Source organism: Ursus maritimus, unplaced genomic scaffold (assembly GCF_017311325.1).
Source record: "Ursus maritimus isolate PB19 unplaced genomic scaffold, ASM1731132v1 scaffold_6, whole genome shotgun sequence".
NCBI lineage: Eukaryota > Metazoa > Chordata > Mammalia > Carnivora > Ursidae > Ursus > Ursus maritimus.
This window is the reverse complement of record NW_024426774.1, coordinates 81,310,771-81,331,869: the sequence shown is the minus strand read 5'-3', so window position 1 is coordinate 81,331,869 and position 21,099 is coordinate 81,310,771. Positions and strand designations below refer to the sequence as shown.

At 47.4% G+C, this 21,099-nt stretch overlaps 1 protein-coding gene across 2 annotated transcripts in view; it reads left to right on the top strand.

The window, feature by feature from the left end:
* Positions 1-21,099, top strand: part of TGFBRAP1 (transforming growth factor beta receptor associated protein 1) — a 52,138-nt gene that overhangs the window by 16,678 nt on the left and 14,361 nt on the right. For both annotated transcript variants that reach the window (XM_040623657.1, XM_040623656.1), the window contains exons 4-7: positions 13,806-13,888; positions 16,734-17,075; positions 19,037-19,094; positions 20,882-21,025. In XM_040623657.1, coding sequence (XP_040479591.1) covers positions 13,806-13,888; positions 16,734-17,075; positions 19,037-19,094; positions 20,882-21,025 — 627 coding nt within the window. The remainder of the gene's footprint in view (positions 1-13,805; positions 13,889-16,733; positions 17,076-19,036; positions 19,095-20,881; positions 21,026-21,099) is intronic.

The following is a 21,099-nucleotide window of genomic DNA, read 5'->3' as shown; positions in this document are numbered from 1 at the left end:
CCCCCCCCCCCCAGTGTTTCTGCAGTTCGTGTGTCAACACTCAAGTGCAACTCAGTTTGCACCTCAGTTCAGGCTCTGCCCTCCCGAGTTCCTAGGCAGACTCTGCCCTCTTTCTGTCCCTTGGCACCCTGGTCCTGCCTGGGTGGAAACCCCCTGCGCTTCAGGCAGAGCCAGTGCGTAATGGATTGCAGAGCAGAAGGTTTGTGTTAAAAACAGACCCGGAAGGGAAAAATAACATTGACAGAAAAAGGTTTAGAGAACGTGTATGTGTTTTTGAGGATGAGATGTGACTCTTGAGATGATGACGTACGTTACTTATTTTAACTTTCGGGTGCTTGCGACCCAGTGCTGGACCCTGGGCTTAGAGAAGCCAGAAAAGGAGAGGAAGAGGGATCACAGTCCAGTGGACAGGCTTGTCACTGCCCCCCCTTCATTTAAAGCAAGTGTCAGTTTTGTGTCACTGACTTCTGAACTAGGGAGAGATTTATCAAGAAGTTTAATTCGGGGACTGGGATTAAAAGACTAGTGCTTCCAGAGATCCCAAAGGGCCAGAGAGTTTAGATCTTTAAGACAACTGGGCTTCCATTATATTGAGGTGTAAGATGTTGTAAAGAAAGTGGCAGTAAGGAGACCTCCTGCATTAACAAAGGCTCGTGTCAGAAAGTTCTCCTGATTTGTGTCGTGTACTTTGGATAGTACTCATATTTAAGCTTGAACTCCGATACCTGTGGGGTGTTTTTTCTATTTCACCGAAAGCTATTTGAGTATGTATCTTTAAAAGGCAAGATGTCCCCTTTTAAATGTAACCACAGTGCGGTCTGCGAAACTCCCCAGAGCCCTCCCAGAGTCCTTCAAAGAACAGAGTCCCATCAGTGTTCACATTTCCCAGTTGTCCTGTGAGTGCTGCGTCCTGGCGTTCTCTGTCCTCCCGGGAAGTCTCACGGGCTGTGCCATCAGGCGACTGTGTGCCTGAGCCACTGGGGAGCGTCCCCTGTGCAGACCTGCCACCACGTCTCTCATATATGTAATTAGGGTCCTTTGTTTCATTTGACTTGTATTTTCTAGGGATCGCTCTTTGGAGTTTAATTTTGTTTTATGATTACGTAAAATATTTATATAATTCAGAAGTCAAATCAACAAAACAAAGTTCATTCAAAGGAGTCTCTCCTCCTTCACCTGTCTCTCCCCCCACCCCCATCGCTCTCTTTCCTCCTCCCTGCACCCCACCCCCGGTCTTCTTTTTGCGTGAAGCTTGCAATTTTTGTTCTAATGGTTATCCTAATGGTATTAAGTTTATAGAAGCCCTTTGGTTTCCTCTTTTTCTTGCTGGGGGGAGCTCCTGTTGTCTGTTCGTTCCCCACTTTGAGCAGCATTTATAGAATTAGCTGGTGAGGTCTTAGCACCTCCCCTTCCTTCCCCGCCCCCCCGCCGACCCCGCATCAGTGTGAAAGGCACATCCCTTTATCCCCAGCATGTCCGCAAGCATAGTCTACCTCTTTGTCATCTCCCCACGGGCCCCCGGTTTTTGATGGTCACATTGTCTCTACTGTTTGCACGCGTGCAGCCATCTCCTGTCTCTCTTGTATTTATCCGTCTTTGTTCAGGGCAGATGCGTACTGAACGCTCAGCGGCACATTCATGCTGCTGACTCTCCAGTCCTCTGGTTTTCGGCAGCGATCGATCCTCCGGCAGATGTCCCAGCGTGGGCGTATGGGAACACTGTCCCTGCATGTTGATAACAGTTCCTCTGCAGTTATAACGTCTTTGACTCACATTATCTTTCAATGAGAAACTTAAAGTTCCACCATGATGTTTTGCCACCAAGTGTTGACAAATATTGGATGACAATCTGAATTCCTTGCCCTTCTAGTGACTTGGTCTTTTGCCTTGAATGCCCAAAGGAGTTTTTCCTGGTCTTTCAAGCTCAGTTTCTCATTGTTGCCACTTAACTAGCAAATTGGAGCCAGCAAAGTCCCCTTCCCCGTCTGTAAACGGTCTGCCAGGCTTTTCCGGTGGTTCCTGATAGTGGCTTGGGAACTCTGGCTTTTGTGGCCTCACAGCCCCCTTTTCCTCTCTCCGCTTCTCCCCCCAGTTTCTAACGCCACCCAGTTCCTGTCGTTGGTGGTGTGTCCCCCGCGGCTCCCACGTTTGGATCTGTGGGCGTGCTGAGTCACTTCAGCTGTTGGAAATGTTGGCAGCAAGTTCTTGGTTGTTACCCCGATTGTTTTGTCTGTTTGACTTGGGGTAAAATACACATTAACATAAAATTTACCATCCTAACCATTTTAAGTCTGCAGTTCAGTGGCAGCGAGCGCGTTCACATTGTGGTCAACCGTCACCACCATGCATTTCTAGAGCTTCGTTGTCATCTTGCAAAACTGAAACTCTGTCCTCATTAAACACTAACTCCCCAGCCCCCTCCCCATATCAGCGTCATACCTTGTCAATGATTTTGACTATTCCAGTGTAAGTGGAATCATGCGGGTTTTGTCCTTTTGTTCCATGGCTTCCTTTACTTTGCATAATGTCGTCAGGGCCCATCCATAGTACAGCGCTGTATGTCAGAGTGTCCTTCCTCGTTAAGGCTGAACAGTACATTCCGTTGTGTGGGTATACCACATTTATTTATCCATCCATCCACTGATGGACCCTGGGTCGCTTCTACCCTTTGGCTGTTGTGAACTGCTATGAACTAAGTGTTCTGTTTTTAGTTTTAAAAAGTTTTAAAAAGACTGCATTGCCACTCTCTTCCCTGATACCTTGGTTTTGAGACATGTTAAAGTGATTATTAAAATTTTAATAGATTTACACACATACACTCACAGACACATTCTACATGGCAGAACCTACTAGAAATAAATTAAAAACAGAAGTAGCAAAAAAGGACTTTCAGTTTAAGGCACAGAAGGTAGGCTGATTTCTCTAAAATGTCAGGGCCTCCTTCGAATAAATAAGAAAAAAATGAATAGCCCAGGAGAAAAATGAATTGAACAGATATTTCATAGAAAGTGAAATCACCTGTCTTACAGATGTACGAGAAGATATTTTGTCTCACTCATACAGAGATGTGCAAATTGAAAGTTCACTAAGTTATTCTCCATTCAGATTGATAAAGATCAGAGGGTTTGAGGATACTCTGTTGAGGGTGTGGGGAAGTGGACACCTGCAGATACCGCTTCTAAGAATGTAAATTGCCTGCGGGAGGACGAATCGAGAATCTCTCTCCAAGTTACAGGGTACAGTTCTGCTCCTAGAGGGGTATTCTATGGGTCTAAGCACAAAAATGCAAAACAACCAATGGAGAAGACGCTTCACGATCAAATTGGTTGTTTAAAAAGAAATCCAAAGCCCCAGATGCTGCTGGTGGAGGAGCGGTTGAATGCGCTGTGGCCTAGTGGGCTGTCAGGACGCCGCACAGCCAGGAAGGAAAGCCAAGGACTTTGTGTGTCGAGGCAGAAGGATCTCTCAAAGACGCTGAGTTAAAAATGTAGAGAGTGCAGGCAGGGGTATAGTGCTACTAAAGTGGGGGCAAGAGTTGGCTTATAAATACATCACGTATTTCTGCAGCCGCCCAAGAAATTCATAGCATCGATTACTTCTGGAGCACTGCTGGTGTGGGGCGCTGTGTGGGAGGGAGACTCTTCATTAAATCCCTCTGAATGTTTGGAAATTTGAGTTATATGAATGCATCACTTCCATTACAAATCTTAAAAAATACGGGAGAAAAAAATACATGCATGTGTGTAAAGAAAAAACAATCGAAGAGCAAGGGGGCTTTTGCCCTTAGAACATCATTTTTCTTCCTAAACAGCTATGTGTTCCTATCTCTTAGTGTAACCTTTGCAAGAGTTTGGACCTGTGCTTTGGGTAGGTTTCCTTATGCATGCTGAGTTCCCTAGGCCCTCTTCTCTGGCCCTGCTCCCGCCGGCCTGCACCATCCCCACTTTTCCTGCTTTGCACGCATATCTATCCCACGGCTGATTCCGGAGCAGGGCTTCTAGTTTGCATGTCATCAGACCCTGGCTCTGGGACGGGGATGGGTGCAGGGTGGAAACGTTCTGTTTTACACAGTTGCATTAACTGGATTTCTTAACTGGAAGATTTCTCAGAGCTTTTAATATACTAATATAATATACTAATATCTATTGTGATCCCTAAGAGGCCATATATCATGTATTATATTTTTATTACTATTTTTCTGTGAATTCTCAGGAAGGGGTATATGTAAAATACATTATTTTATACATTATGGATTCATATTACATATGTAGATGTGTGTTTATGTGTGTGTGTGTGGCATGTAAATACTTTTATGTATATATTTTATATATTGACGTTTACAGTAAACACACACATGTATATACACACACACATCTGTTTCCAAACTTGATCAGGATGGATTGCCTTTTGAACAAGAAGAGGATGTCATGGAAGAGAGGAGTTAAGATGGCGGAGGAGTAGGGGACCCCTTTTTCACAGGTCCCCTGAGTCGAGCTGGATAGGTACCAGACCAGCCTAAATAACCACGGAATCAGCCTGAGACGCAGGAAGATACATCTGGATCTCTACAAATGAACATCTCCAGCGCTGAGTATTGAGGTACGAAGAGGGGAGCTGTAAAACCGGTGGCACGGATATCGGAAGATAAAAAGGAAGGGGGAGGGAGCCGCCGCGGCTCGGCCCGTGGAAGCGGCAGCCACCTGCACGGGAGCCGGGCGGACTCACAGAGGCACCTGCGAGAGAGCGACTCGGGAGACCGGAGCCGTGAACGCCGCGCCACCAGGCATCTCCCGAACACCGGAATCCCGTGTGCCTACGGGATCCAGACTGAGACCGGAACTCCCGAGCGCACGGGGCGGCTGGCGGCTGGCGGGCCACCTGCACGGGGAGGGCGGACTCGGTCGGCACCCCGAAACAGCAGACTGAGACCCTGAACCGGGTGCGCGCGCCACCAGGCTTCTCACGAAACTCCGGAATCGAGGTGTGCCTCACCGGGCATAGACTGGAGACCGGAGACCGCGGAGCGCGCGGCGGCGGTGGCTGGCGGCATTAGAAACACAAAGGACAGAGACGCCGCCGGCCCTGGAAGTGAGGGCTGGGACGCCGGGTGTGGGGCGCACATCCCGGGACGCTGCAGGGTTGAGCAGCACCAACAGAAACAGAGTTAAAGTGGCCAGAACATTAGTAGAGAACGGGCCGCAATCCTTCTGTTCCGTGACAGAGGCTGAAATTTGGCCGCTGCTGCTCTGACTCTCAGAAGAGGCACAGCAAACCGCCAGGGAAAGCCGCCAGAGAACAAAAGCCTGGAAATACCGGCTCAGAGAGTGCCCATCCCCATCCTCCCTCGCAGGGGACACGGAGACTCTACCCAAACAGGGTTGCCTGAGTATTGGCGCGGCAGGCCCCTCCCCCAGAACACAGAAGGCAGGCTGAAAAATCAAGAAGCCCACAACCCGGGCGCCTGGGTGGCGCAGTCATTGAGCGCCTGCCTTCGGCTTAGGGCGTGATCCCGGCGTTCCGGAAAGGAGTCCCTCATCGGGCTCCTCCGCTGGGAGCCTGCTTCTTCCTCTCCCACTCCCCTGCTTCTGTTCCCTCTCTCGCTGGTTGGCTGCCACATAAATAAATAAATAAAATCTTTAAAGAAGAAGCCCACATCCCTAAGATCCCTATAAAACAAGGGGCACGGCCTGGGACCCAGTCAATAATTTGGGCTCTGGAAACCCCGCAACCTCTCTTCATCAGAATGACAAGAAGGAGAAGCCCCCCCCAGCAAAGAAAAGACAGTGATTCTGTGGCCTCTGCCACAGAAATAATGGATATGGATGTAACCAAATTATCAGAAATGGAATTCAGAGTAACGATGGTCAAAATGATGAGTAGAATTGAAAAAACTATTAACGAAAAGGTTACTGAGAATATAGAATCCCTAAGGACAGAAATGAGAGCGAATCTGACAGAAATTAAAAATTCTATGAGCCAAATGCAGGCAAAACTAGAGGCTCTGACGGCCAGGGTCGCAGAAGCAGAGGAACGGGTTAGTGAATTGGAGGATGGGTTAATAGAGGAAAAAATGAAAATAGAAGATGGTCTTAAAAAAATCCACGCCCACGAATGTAGGTTACGGGAGATTACTGACTCAATGAAACGATCCAATGTTAGAATCATCGGCATCCCCGAGGGGGTGGAGAAAAACAGAGGTCTAGAAGAGATATTTGAACAAATTGTAGCTGAAAACTTCCCTAATCTAGCAAGGGAAACAAACATTCGTGTCCAAGAGGCAGAGAGGACCCCTCCCAAGCTCAACCACGACAAACCTACGCCACGTCACGTCATAGTGCAATTCGCAAATATTAGATGCAAGGATACAGTATTGAAAGCGGCCAGGGCAAAGAAATTTCTCACGTACCAAGGCAAAAGCATCAGAATTACGTCAGACCTGTCTACACAGACCTGGAATGAGAGAAAGGGTTGGGGGAGCATATTTAAAGCTCTTTCAGAGAAAAACATGCAGCCAAGGATCCTTTATCCAGCAAGGCTGTCATTCAGAATTGATGGAGAAATAAAGACATTTCAGAATCGCCAGTCACTAACCAATTTTGTAACCACGAAACCAGCCCTACAGGAGATATTACGGGGGGTTCTATAAAAGTAAAAAGGCCCCAAGAGTGATACAGAACAGAAAGTCACAGCCAATACAAACAAAGACTTTACTGGCAACATGGCAACATTAAAATCATATCTCTCAGTAATCAGTCTTAATGTAAATGGTTTGAACCATCCCATAAAACGCCACAGGGTTGCAGATTGGATAAAAAGAAATGACCCATCCATTTGCTGTCTACAAGAGACTCATTTCGAACCCAAAGATGCATTCAGACTGAGAGTAAGGGGATGGAGTACCATCTTTCACGCAAATGGACCTCAAAAGAAAGCTGGGGTAGCAATTCTCATATCAGATAAATTGGATTTTAAACTACAGACTATAGTTAGAGATGCAGAAGGGCACTATATTATTCTTAAGGGAAGTATTCAACAAGTGGATATGACAATTATAAATATATATGCCCCCAACAGGGGAGCAGCAAGATACACAAGCCAACTCTTAACCAGAATAAAGAGACATATAAATAAAAATACATTAATAGTAGGGGACCTCAACACTCCACTCTCAGAAATAGACAGAACACCCTGGCAAAAACTAAGCAAAGAATCAAAGGCTTTGAATGCCATACTCGACGAGTTGGACCTCATAGATATATATAGAACACTACACCCCAGAACCAAAGAATACTCATTCTATTCTAATGCCCATGGAACATTCTCAAGAATAGACCATGTTCTGGGACACAAAACAGGTCTCAACCGATACCAAAAGATTGAAATTATCCCCTGCATATTCTCAGACCACAACGCTCTGAAATTGGAACTCAACCACAAGGAAAAATTTGGAAGAAACTCAAACACTTGGAGACTAAGAACCATCCTGCTCAGGAATGACTCGATAAACCAGGAAATCAAAAATCAAATTAAACAATTTATGGAGACCAATGAGAATGAAAATACAACAGTCCAAAACCTATGGGATACTGCAAAGGCAGTCCTAAGGGGGAAATACATAGCCATCCAAGCCTCACTCAAAAGAATAGAAAAATCTAAAATGCAGTTTTTATATTCTCACCTCAAGAAGCTGGAACAGCAACAGAGGGACAGGCCTAATCCACGCACGAGGAAGCAGTTGACCAAAATTAGAGCTGAAATCAATCAAGCAGAAACCAGAAGTACAGTAGAGCAGATCAACAGGACTAGAAGCTGGTTCTTTGAGAGAATCAATAAAATTGACAGACCACTGGCAAGACTTATCCAAAAGAAAAGAGAAAGGACCCAGATTATTAAAATTATGAATGAAAAAGGAGAGGTCACGACGAACACCATTGAAATTGGAAGGATTATTAGAAATTTTTATCAACAGCTATATGCCAATAAACTAAGCAATCTGGAAGAGATGGAATCCTTCCTGGAAACCTATAAACTACCAAGATTGAAACCGGAAGAAATTGATTCCTTAAACAGGCCAATTAATTATGAAGAAATTGAGTCAGTGATAAACAACCTTCCAAATAACAAAACTCCAGGCCCGGACGGTTTTCCTGGGGAATTCTACCAAACATTCAAAGAAGAAATAATACCTATTCTCCTAAAGCTATTTCAAAAAATAGAAACAGAAGGAAAGCTACCAAACTCATTCTATGAGGCCAATATTACCTTGATCCCCAAACCAGGCAAAGACCCCCTCAAAAAGGAGAATTACAGACCGATTTCCCTAATGAATATGGACGCCAAAATCCTCAACAAGATACTTGCTAATAGAATCCAACAGTACATTAAAAGGATTATCCATCACGATCAAGTGGGATTCATACCTGGGATGCAAGCGTGGTTCAATATTCGCAAATCAATCAGCGTGATACATCATATCAACAAGAAAAGACTCAGGAACCATATGATCCTCTCAATCGATGCCGAAAAAGCATTTGACAAAATACAGCATCCTTTCCTGATTAAAACCCTTCAGAGTGTAGGAATAGAAGGTACATTTCTCAATCTCATAAAAGCCATCTATGAAAAGCCTACTGCAAATATTATTCTCAATGGGGAAAAGCTGGAAGCCTTTCCCTTAAGATCAGGAACTCGACAAGGATGCCCACTCTCGCCACTATTATTCAACATAGTACTAGAAGTCCTTGCAACAGCAATCAGACGACAAAAAGGGATCAAAGGTATTCAAATTGGCAAAGAAGAAGTCAAAATGTCTCTCTTTGCAGATGACATGATACTCTATATGGAAAACCCAAAAGAAGCCACTCCCAAACTATTAGAAGTTATAGAGCAATTCAGTAACGTGGCGGGATACAAAATCAATGCTCAGAAATCAGTTGCATTTCTATACACGAATAACGAGACCGAAGAAAGAGAAATTAGGGAATCCATCCCATTTACAATAGCACCAAAAACCATACGTTACCTTGGAATTAACTTAACCAGAGACGTAAAGGACCTATATTCTAGAAACTATAAATCACTCTTGAAAGACATTGAGGAAGACATAAAAAGATGGAAAGATATTCCATGCTCATGGATTGGAAGAATTAACATAGTTAAAATGTCCATGCTACCCAGAGCAATCTACACTTTCAATGCTATCCCGATCAAAATACCGAGGACATTTTTCAAAGAACTGGAACAAATAGTCCTTAAATTTGTATGGAAACAGAAAAGGCCCCGAATCTCCAAGGAACTGTTGAAAAGGAAAAACAAAGCTGGGGGCATCACAATGCCGGATTTCGAGCTGTACTACAAAGCTGTGATCACAAAGACAGCATGGTACTGGCACAAAAACAGACACATAGACCAATGGAACAGAATAGAGAGCCCAGAAATGGACCCTCGGCTCTTTGGGCAACTAATATTTGATAAAGCAGGAAAAAACATCCGGTGGGAAAAAGACAGTCTCTTCAATAAATGGTGCTGGGAAAATTGGACAGCTACATGCAAAAGAATGAAACTTGACCACTCTCTCACACCATACACAAAAATAAACTCCAAATGGATGAAAGACCTCGATGTGAGACAGGAATCCATCAAAATTCTAGAGGAGAACATAGGCAGCAACCTCTACGACATCGGCCAAAGCAACCTTTTTCATGACACATCCCCAAAGGCAAGAGAAACAAAAGATAAAATGAATTTATGGGACTTCATCAAGATTAAAAGTTTCTGCACAGCCAAGGAAACAGTCAGAAAAACTAAGAGGCAGCCCACGGAATGGGAGAATATATTTGCAAATGACACTACAGATAAAGGACTGGTATCCAAGATCTACAAAGAACTTCTCAAACTCAATACACGAGAAACAAATAAACAAATCAAAAAATGGGCAGAAGATATGAACAGACACTTTTCCAATGAAGACATACAAATGGCTAACAGACACATGAAAAAATGTTCAAAATCATTAGCCATCAAGGAAATTCAAATCAAAACCACACTGAGATACCACCTTACGCCAGTTAGAATGGCAAAAATAGACAAGGCAAGAAACAACAATTGTTGGAGAGGATGTGGAGAAAGGGGATCCCTCCTACATTGTTGGTGGGAATGCAAGTTGGTACAGCCACTCTGGAAAACAGTGTGGAGGTCCCTTAAAAAGTTAAAAATTGAGCTACCCTATGATCCAGCCATTGCACTACTGGGTGTTTACCCCAAAGATACAGACGTAGTGAAGAGAAGGGCCATATGCACCCCAATGTTCATAGCAGCAATGTCCACAATAGCTAAATCGTGGAAGGAGCCGAGATGCCCTGCAACAGATGACTGGATTAAGAAGTTGTGGTCCATATATACAATGGAATATTACTCAGCAATCAGAAAGAATGAGTTCTCAACATTTGCTACAACATGGACGGCACTGGAGGAGATAATGCTTAGTGAAATAAGTCAATCAAAAAAAAAAAAGAAGATAATGTCATGGCCCCTTAGGTGGGACTACTGTTTAAAATTTTATTTTTTTATTTGACAGAGAGGGGGAGAAAGCACAAATAAGCAGGAGCAGCAGGGAGAGAGGGAGAAGCAGAGCTTCTCTCCTGAGCAGGGAGCCTGATGTGGGACTCGATCCCCTGGGATCATGACCTGAGCCGAAGGCAGACACCCAACCAGCTGAGCCACCCAGGTGCCCCTAAGTAAGAAGAGTTTTAAAATAAGTTTTTAAAAAGCCTAAAAGCCACCACTGAAGTATGTATTACAGGAAAAGGTATGAATACAGTTAAAACTCTAACATTCATACCAATTGTTTAGAGTTTGGTTGTGCTCATTTTACAGGAGTGATCTGTGTATACCGTATATCCCAAGCCTTCTTGGTCTTACAGGGCATTGTAACCTGACTCTTATGCTTAGTCTCATGTCAATAGCAGGGTGTCCTCTGGATTTGTAATGGTTTGTATCTGGTTTGTAATGACCACACATGGCGGTTCGTCTGCAGCAGATCTGCAGTCATTCTTGGTAGGAAGGGGGTGTGCTTGTCGGCCCTGCTCTGCTGGAGATGAGTCCACGGAGGAAGCCAAAGTGCCGAGCCCTTGACGTGGGAGGGGGATCCAGGCCTGACCCTAGAAGTGGGCTTTTCTGCCCTTCAAAAAAGCCTCTTTCTAAATCAAATAGACTAGAATCTTCTGTTTCACAAAGTTTCTAGTTACCCGAAGCATGAAAGTCAGAAATCCCAATTCAGAAATAGAATAGTAGGAACAGAGGTTTTTTTTTGTTTGTTTGTTTCTGTTTTTGTTTTTTTTTAAAGATTGTATTTGTTTATTTGTCAGAGAGAGAGAAAGTGAGCAGTGAGCACAAGCAGGGGAAGCAGCAGGCAGAGGGAGAAGCAGGCTCCCCGCTGAGCCAGGAGCCTGATGTGGGACTCAATCCCAGGACCCCGGGATCATGACCCGAGCCGAAAGCACACGCTTAACCAACTGAGCCACCCAGGTGTCCCGGAACAGACACAGAGCAGATCTTGAGTGGCACTACATAGAGCTCTGTTTTGCTAATTTATGCTCTCGGCCTGGGACTTCTGATAGCTGCCTCATGCCAAGGGACAAATTAGTTGAAAAGACAGCTGACGATTCTGTTGCGTTAGCTCTGATGCTGGGGAGATCAACAGACTTTCTTATTCTCTCTCCTCACACGGCCATCCTTCCTGTCCTTCTGCAGGCTGACCAGCTCCAGGTTTGTAGCTCAGCATCACCTGAGCAGAGCTCCAGAGGAGCTGTCTGCCAGAGCGGGCAGTCTGGGAAGGAGACGGTCACTTTCAGAGCGCCAGGAATCGGCCGTGCTTGCTGAAGTTTCTCATCAGGTGTTCGTAGGTCTGAGTCAGTGACGTGTTGTGTATCATCTGTGATTTCGCATCTAGGTGCTTATATTCAGGATGACGGGATCTCTTTGCATGCTTCTAAGTCTGCCTGTAGCATTTGAGGAGTAGAATACAGAAAAGAACACCATAATCTTGGAGACTGGGAGGGTTCGCAAAAGTGGTTTTTATTTCCCTTTAGGAAGGGAAAGANTAGATGGCGTTTGAATCCTGCGACCACAAGGAGTAAATTGTGATTCGGCTGATTTCTCATCGACAGGCCAGGGATCAAGAATTCTTCTACTGCAGCTGATGGGTCCTTTTTACCCTTTTTGCTAAGTGGGTGGTCTGCATCATCTCTGCTTCCAGAAATGGAGCTGGCATTCCCGTACCATAGAACCTTGACCCTCTCCCATCTGCTTAATGTTGGGGGGTATAAATAGGCCAGTTTTTAGGCCACAAATGGCTGCTGTCAGGAAAGAAAGGTAGAGGCAGGTGGTAAGATGAAAAAGCGACCTGCCTTTTCTGACTTCACTCAAGGAATTTCTGTGGATAGGGAGGAAATGCTGTACTTTTGAGAACTCTTCAAAAGTAAGCGAAATGCCCTTTAAAAGCTGATGTGAGGGAACAGGATTGACAGCCTCTAGGTGCCGACTGTCTCCACTTCCCTCACTTCTTCAGTGGGGAGCAGTGTTAACTGCCTGCTGTGTACCTGGGCAACTCAGTGAGTGGAAAGAATTGGGCTTTAGAATCAGAAAGGTCTGCTTTTTAAGTCCCAGCTCAACCACTTGCAACTTCACTAACTTTGGACTAAGATCTTAACTTCTCTGAGCAGACTGTCCCTACATCTGGGTTCACGAATACCGAGGAGATGGCTCTTCAGATCCAGAAGCCCTTCCTGAACGGCAGGTTTTATGCTGGGGTGTGGCGCTGTGAAGAGGAATGACATAGGCACTGTGCCTCCACTGTGGCTCATACGACAACACAGTGGTTGGAAGGTGGAGGAATTGAACTCTTCACAGGGTCTGAAACATGACTGGAGTCTTTGGTTGTGAGGGGGTGACAGCCTGACTGTGGGATGGCACCAGTATGAGCAGAGCAAAGAGACATGTCCTAGGGCTACTTCAAGCAAAGGCTGCTTGCAACTCCAGCACTGACGAGGTTGGACAGCGACAGGAAGAGGTGGAATTCAGACACCACAGGAGAGCTCTCCGCAGTGCGCTTTGCTCTTGCTGGACGTTACAAGAAAAAAGTTCTGTGGTCAAGGAAATCTGGGCGATCCTGGATGAAACCGAGATCCCCTGGCACCTTGACGGCAGGAATTCTGACTGTGGAGTGTGACCGTGGGCCGTGCAGCTCCAGGAGAGGGAATGTACTGCGTTCCCCCAGCTTGGGCTAGGAAACCATGTGGATTTATCTATTTATGATTAAATGGCATTGGCCCTGTGCTCTGAGAGGTACTCAGAAGTGAAGTGTCAATTCCAGAGGAGTGGAAGCAGGGTGAGCAGCTTCTGGACCTCCAGAGACACCGGAGCTGTTGCTACCCATCTGAGCCACCAGAAGTAGAAGCCATCACTGCAGGCCTGCGAGTTAAGGAGGAGGAGGACAGAAGATACAAGAACATATTGGGAAAGAAAATGAGATTTATGGGGAAGATCCGTGGAGAAGGTGAGGGAAGAATAGTCAAATAGAGAGCAACTTTATTTCAGGAATGAGGAGTTGATTGACACACACATGCACATAAATGTATTTGTATTGAAAATAATTTCATATATGCCCCGTTTTTTCTTTACCTTGTAACTTCCAATTTCTATGGAATCATGAACATTTGGCTTGGGTTCTGATCAGAAAGTTTCTCCCCATTGTGTTGGTTTCACGGTGTCTCTCAGAGATGAATTAAACCTGTGTTTCCTTGCAGGTAATGTACAGAAGGATTCTGCAGCAGGCCGGGTTTATACAGTTTGCACAACTTCAGTTCCTGGAAGCTAAAGAGCTCTTCAGGTAATTTGAGGTGTTGGTAGCGAGCCTCCCCACGTGTCCCTCCATGGTCAAAGCCTTCATCTCGACCTTGATGCCGTGGTTAGATCGTGCTTCGGGGGAAGTAGGGAGGCTTGCTGACAATAGCACCGACCACCGGTGTTCACTCCTCCCACCCAGACTTTGTCTCTAACAGGGTGGAGGCTGATGGGGACGAGGCGCCCATAACGGTCCCGTGGAGAGAGGAGAAGGGAATCCTAGAGTGAACTCGATCCCGCGGAGGATTCCTAGGAAAATGCTATTCTTGCTCACTTTTCTTCCTCTTCAGAATTCCTTCTAATTTTACAGGGAATTAGAAGTTTAGGAATAGAGCAGGTGCCCCTGGGAAGACTGGTGGGAACTGTGCTCCTTCCAGAGACTTCACAAGGAAACATTCATAAGGACAACTTAGGACCTAAGTTTTCAAACCGTCACTAGGACTGGGTCCTGCACAGTTTAGAGCCACATCAAGGATAAAGGGTATATAAAGGGTCCGAACAGATCCTTCATCTCCACATGGCGGCCAGAGCAGGGCACGGCTCTGTAGCACACAGTCTGCTGCCTGAGCCGTAGGCCATTGGACTCACCACAGCTCCCGCCTCCTGCTCCGTCCCATGGCCAGAGGAGCAGGTTTCTGAGTCAAGGAGTCACTTAGTGAATAGCGATGCGCCATATACCTTATGCTGATGAAAGCTCTGTGTGCTATTCTTATCTGTTCCTGGCAGGATCAGTAACTGTGGGACTTATGTAGATTCCTTGACCCTGTGGGCCTAGCTCTTCTCTGTCCTACCCGTTCTATCCCTGCCGTGTCAGAAACCTCCTCGTTTGGGTCCATCTTCTTCTCGTGGGTTAATTTGGGACAGTGGGTGAATGGTCGTAATCTGTTGCTAGAAGAGTTCACAGATTTTGTAACAGAATAAGTACAGGGCCTGTCAGTCATTGGTACAAGGTTCCTCCTATCTTTCCTGCTTCAGCCCCTTCGTAGTGTAAATTGCTCCGTTTTTGTCAATGATGTGACTGAGAGAATTGGTCCTTGACGCAGGCATGCCCAAGGCAAGCGTGATTCCACTTTCCCTTCCTGTGCCCATGGCAGACGTTGCTAATCACTTGGGATTTCTTTTTTTTTTTCTCGTTGATGTGGGACTTGTCCTCGGATTCCTTCGCAGTTCAGTGCTAAAAGCCACAAGTGCCAACGAGGCATGGTCGGCACCCGAGAGAGAACCTCTGTGTGACTCACGCTGTGGGCCCCTCCACTCTGTGTCTGTCACCCTAGGTGTGATACAGCCTGTCCTGGTGTCCAGTCAGGTCAGCACCCCTCCCAGGAAGCAGAGCTGGCCCAAGCCTCAGAGCCAGAGTGCCAGGGTGAGACTGCCGCCTGCTCTGAGGGTGTGCCCGTGCGAGTGTGGACTGTGGCCGTGTGCCCGTCGGGCAGCCGAACAGGTGCCACTCTGCAGTGGGGTTGGCGCGCTCTGGGGACAGGTGCAGAGCACGGGCTTGGATCAGGATTTGGCCTATCTTAAATGATGAGAAGCTTCCCGAATTGAGAATCATACAGTCAGGACCTTTGGGGCTGTATAATTTGTTAAGGGATGCTCTCATGTGCATTACAATGCACCCGGCCTCTACCCACTCAGTGCCAATAGTACCCCCTCCCGTGGTGACCGAAAATATCCCCAGACGTTGCTCAGTGTCCCCCAGGGAGCAAAACTGCTGCCACGGAGGGCCGTTGCTTTAGGCAGAAGGAACAAAGCGGCAAAGGCTGAGGCATGAAGCGTGTAAACTGGAGAGGTGATGGGTCGAGCTGAAGCGTCAGAGTGTAGGAGGGACGGTGGAAGCCGAAGCTGTAAGGGCTTTGGGAGCAGCTGGGAAGGACCCAGAACGCCATGCTCAGAGGTCTGGGGCTTATCATAGAGAGGTCCAGCACCATGAAAGGTGGGGAGGGGGCAGGAGTGGAAGGAAGGAGAACCAGAGGCCAGAAGCTGGGGAGGAGGAGAGACTGTCAGAGCCTGAAGGAAGGTGGATGCGGTGAACGCTGCAGGAAGTGTAGACCCCAGGCCTGACCTGGGGTTCCCATTCACGTCTGGGAGCCCTGCATTTGTTTGCAAAAGGGGGGCCCACAGGTGGGGCTGCTCTGGGGCCAGTGTTGAGGTCTGCAGCTCAGTGATGCCACCAGTTATCACTGTGGACGGGATGAACAGGCTGGAGGGCAATGAGGGGACGGGCCACCAGGGAAGCAGGGGTGGGATGTCACCACATGGGCTCCCTGGCCTTCCAGGGTTAGGACACTGTTTGAGTTGTGGCCTAACCTTATGCTGCAAGAGGCCCTTGAGAGTCACCACTCAAACAGCCTCACAAATGCTCCCGCGGCTCCCGTCGTAAGATCTTTGATGAGGAAATTGTAAGTCACATTCTAGCGAAGTCTCTTCTTTGTGGACCAGTGAGCAAACCTGTTTATAGTCTGGTGCCAGGAGAAATGTTGGCTTCAGAAGGACGGCTCGTCACCTTTGACCAGACAGTGCAGTGTTCCCTCCGCGTTCCTTTTGTGGCCTTGGTTTCCAGGGAGTCTGCTGCTCCCTTGGTGTTGGGGCCACGTCAGGTGTCTCGACACTGCGCGTCAGCCCTGGCAGTGTGTGTGGCTTTCTGCGTGGCCCCCCCTATGCTTCCCCGGAATCACGTGGTGGCACCCAGTTCACTGAGCTCTGCCGCGCTCGCGCACACATCCAGCTCCCCGTGAGCGGGTGCGGACGTGCTCGCCCCCCGTGTTGTTTTGTGCGCCTATGTGTACTCTTTCTCTCTTTTTGCTTCATTTAGTTTGACACTGTAATTGCAGAAGCGGCCAGCTTGACGTCCGGGAGCTGATCTCTCTCTACCCCTTCCTGTTGCCCACCTCCTCCTCATTCACACGGTCCCACCCTCCTCTCCACGAGTACGCAGACCTGAACCAGCTGACCCAGGGGGACCAGGAGAAGATGGCCAAGTGTAAGCGCTTCCTCATGAGCTACCTGAACGAAGTCCGCAGCACAGAGGTCGCCAATGGCTACAAAGAGGACATCGACACGGCCTTGCTCAAGCTGTACGCAGAGGCCGACCACGACAGCCTCCTGGACCTCCTGGTCACCGAGAACTCCTGTCTCCTAACAGACAGCGCTGCCTGGCTGGAGAAGCACAACAAGTGAGTGTTCCCTTCCCACGTGCGGCCGGAGGCCCTGTGAGGGGACTGCAGCCGCTGCACGCGACAGCCCAGCACCCCTCGGCACGGTCTGCACACAGCTGGAGGGGTCTCGGAAGCATGCGCTCTCACAGCCCGTCATAGGCCCAGTTAGGAAATGAAGCGATTCTGTAGGAGTCACCCGTGGACGACACCACGTGTATGTGGGTAAAATTCGTAGCACGCGTTTGTCACTGATGACCAGATCGCACAGGTAGATAGACATCTGGGTAAATAGGTTAAAAGGGAGACTTGCTGATCTTGCTGACAAAGGCGTATGGCTTGAAACAGCCTTCATTATGAACGTGAGTTGGGATAGCCGCCCCCTTGCCTTCCGCACAAGGGCCGTTAACCACAGTGACTGGGGAAGAGCTGGTAGCCTCTCCGTTCTGGGCAGGTACGTGGTGGGGGGAGGTGGGGGGGCAGTTCTTTAAAAGTGTTACATGGTCACTAGACTCCTTTAAGCCGTAAGATTCTTCATCTGTGATATTTGTTGCGTATCTGAAATGGTAAAAGGACTGATGAAGTCCCACGGGAACCATGGGGGTTACGGAGCCAGATCCTGTTCCCATGGAACAGGGGCTTGTGATTGGTCTCCATGTGGGTATCCGCTCTGCCCAGCACTTTCCCTCAGTTTCCCAGATATGCTATGGAAGGGAGTTACTTTGTTTAGGAACCAGGAAATACACCGAAGCCTCATGGTAGGGACGTGGAATGGTAGGGTCCAGAGAGTCACTGTAACTCCCCAGAAGGCTAAGGAAAGAGGAGGGCACCAGCGAATAGTCCGATACTTTGAGAGTTCGCTTTCGGAGGGAGTTCTTCCCTTGCTCGCGTCACCAGCTGGGGACGGGGAGGACGGCGAGCAGGACACCCCTGTGGAACTGGGGAGTCTGGAACAGCCATGCCAGTGTTACCACTAACCCTTTCCACGCACAGGTGAGGAGATGGGACGGCCGGGCAGGCATTGCACTTGCTCAAGACCGTACAGTCCCTAAGTGACGGAACCGGAGTTGGAACTCAGGGCCTAGAGCCCTGGGTGCCCTCCCTGGACTCTCCCCGACCTTCTCTTCTCTGCGCTGGCTAGGCGCTGTGGGCCTGTGTTGCTGTCCGTGTTCAGACTCCTGGCCCTGTCTTTCAGTAACAGCTCAGACGACACACCTTCCGAATATTCTTCTAACACTCCGCGATGGGTTGACAGTGATCACCTGAAGAGATACAAAATTAGGGGCGCCTGGGTGGCACAGCGGTTAAGCGTCTGCCTTCGGCTCAGGGCGTGATCCCGGCGTTGTGGGATCGAGCCCCACATCAGGCTCGTCTGCTGTGAGCCTGCTTCTTCCTCTCCCACTCCCCCTGCTTGTGTTCCCTCTCTCGCTGGCTGTCTCTATCTCTGTTGAATAAATAAATAAAATCTTTAAAAAAAAAAACAAAAAAACAAAAAAACAAAATTATATTAATATTTGAGGAAATTGTAATGGAATTCCAAATAGGATTTTCTGTAGTATAATTGTGATTTTATATTTCAGCTTCTCCTAGACTTGAATATGATCCTTTTTGGAAATTGATAGGACATACATTTTATTTATTTTTTTGAAAGATTTTATTTATTTGAGAGAGAGAGAGCAAGTGAGAGAGAGAACACGAGCAGGGGGAGGGGCAGAAGGAGCTGGAGAAGCAGACTCCCCTCTGAGCAAGGAGCCTGATGCAGGGCTCGATCCCAGGACTCCAGGATCATGAACTGCCCTGAAGGCAGACACTTAACCGACTGAGCCACCGAGGTGCCCCAGTAGGGCATACGTTTTAATACCAGAAGTAAATAAGCAGAAATGAGGATCTCTTTGTCATTGGAAATTTGTTGTTGAACTCTGAGTTGAATCGAATACGGGGTACCAGGGAGAGGGTGTACTTACCACCTTGTTTTCTTTCAGGTATTTTGCACTCGGACTGCTCTATCATTATAACAATCAAGACGCGGCTGCCGTCCAGGTGAGTTCAGAAGCATTTTAGCCTGACTTAAAAATCACTGTCATTTGACTCAGTATTATTTGGGGAAAAAAACTCACAAGTTGATAGAGACCATTTTGGCCTGACCTACAACGTTTTTACAGAATGAAAATAATACTGTTTTAGAAAGGGAATTCCTTGAGAAATGTCAGCCAAGGGTTTTCTTTTCTTTGTCTTTACATCTCTTTCAAGGACAGTGTCAAGATTGAGTTTTTGAAAATTTAAGAAAAAAACCAATTGATTTCTTACCGAGCCGTAAGGCATATGATGTCCCGGCCTTACTGGGAAATTAAGCCTGGGGATAACAGTTGGCTTGTAACTCCCACTGGTGGTGACAGTACCTGTTGTTGGCGAGCAAGCAGGGTACATCGTTCTCCCCACATCACCTGCGACAGAACGAAAGCCGATCGAGGCCGGTCCTTGCCCAGGGTCCCAGCCCTGCTCAATGCTAAGACGGGGATTTGAACCACTGCTCCAGATGGCCCTGGCAAAGATACTGCGCCGGAGATAAAATGCCCCTCGTCTCTGTCTCCTGTCTCGTCTCACCTCTCGCATCTTGTGAGGAGACATTCTCCCCTCCGTCACTGGTTACCGCTGGTATCCATGTTACAGTTTTCTCAGGGGCCTTTCTGTTTTGCTCTGTGAGTGGGCGAGAGGGTTAGCATGGTCACCGAGCGAAAGTCAGCCTTGTGACTTCAGCAAAGCCACACGTGCAGTAACATGATTGCAGGTGACCTTAAAAAAATGGGTTTCCATCAGCACGCCCAGGGGCTTAGAGTAGGTTTGGATGTCAAAGGCAACAGTTTTATACTGTAAACGCGCAACTCCGGGAAGTACGGCTTGATGTAAGTGTAACAGTAGCATCAGCAGAGCTGTAGAGAGGGGAGGGGTTTGCAAAATCGAAGTGGTATGAAAGAAATCTTTCTATATGGCAAAGTTCTGTAAAAAAACACCAAAAATGACGTATTTCTGTGTGTGATTAGCTTATTTGGTTTGAGGAATTCGATGTTAAACTGGTACCATAAGAAAGGTTCCCATGCTGATAGCAGAATCACGGAGCTGACACTGCCAGCCCTGTTTCTCGGGCTTCTTGAGGGTGGCATGGTCCTGAAGTGCGGCACGGTGGGCCCGCGGGCCAGGGACGGGGGATGCGGTGCGGGCTGTGGGGCAGCCTCCGTCTCCCCATGTGGTTTCTGAAAGGAAGCTTTGGTTACGCAGCAGGGAAGTTTCTGGATGAAATAGCAAGGGACTGTTATTATTAGCTGCTCTCATGAGCCCCCATGCGCCAGACAGAACACTAGGGGACAGAATGAGAAGTATTTTTGAAGGCCGCAGTGTCTAACTATCATAGTCCACGAGGGACTTCAAAGTTAAGGATTCCCGTGGTGGAGAAGGTGGAGACAGCCCTGGGACGGAGGCAGGTGCGTTTCTTCTTCTGTGTTGAGACGCTGTCAGTGGCCATTTATTTCACAAAGAAACATTTTTAATACATCTACCTCTTTCCGTATATTGTGTTTCCTATTTGTATTACTGCGCTGTCACAAGAAAGGAAAGAAAAAGAATCCGCGGCTTTATCTCCTTTTTTTTCTGGACCACATCTGCTACGTGGCTTTATTTCTCTGAAAACCTTAAAACTGACTTAAGCATTCAGAATTTGTCCTACCACTTTCAAGTATCAAAAGGCCAAATAAGTAAATGTATGCTCCTCCTTAGCTAATTCTAGAAGGTATGTGACCTTCCATTTCTTTTTCTTCTTTCGTCCTCTCCAGCTCTGGGTGAACATCGTGAATGGGGACATTCATGACTCCACTCGCTCGGACCTGTACGAATATGTCGTCGACTTCCTTACCTACAGCTTAGACCAGGAACTCGTGTGGAAGTATGCCGATTGGGTCCTGCAGAAAAGTGAAGAGGTTTGTGCGTCATAAATGCCCTTTTTGTGGGGGTGGTGGCATGTGGCAAAAACGGAAAGCTTGATTTCCGGTGA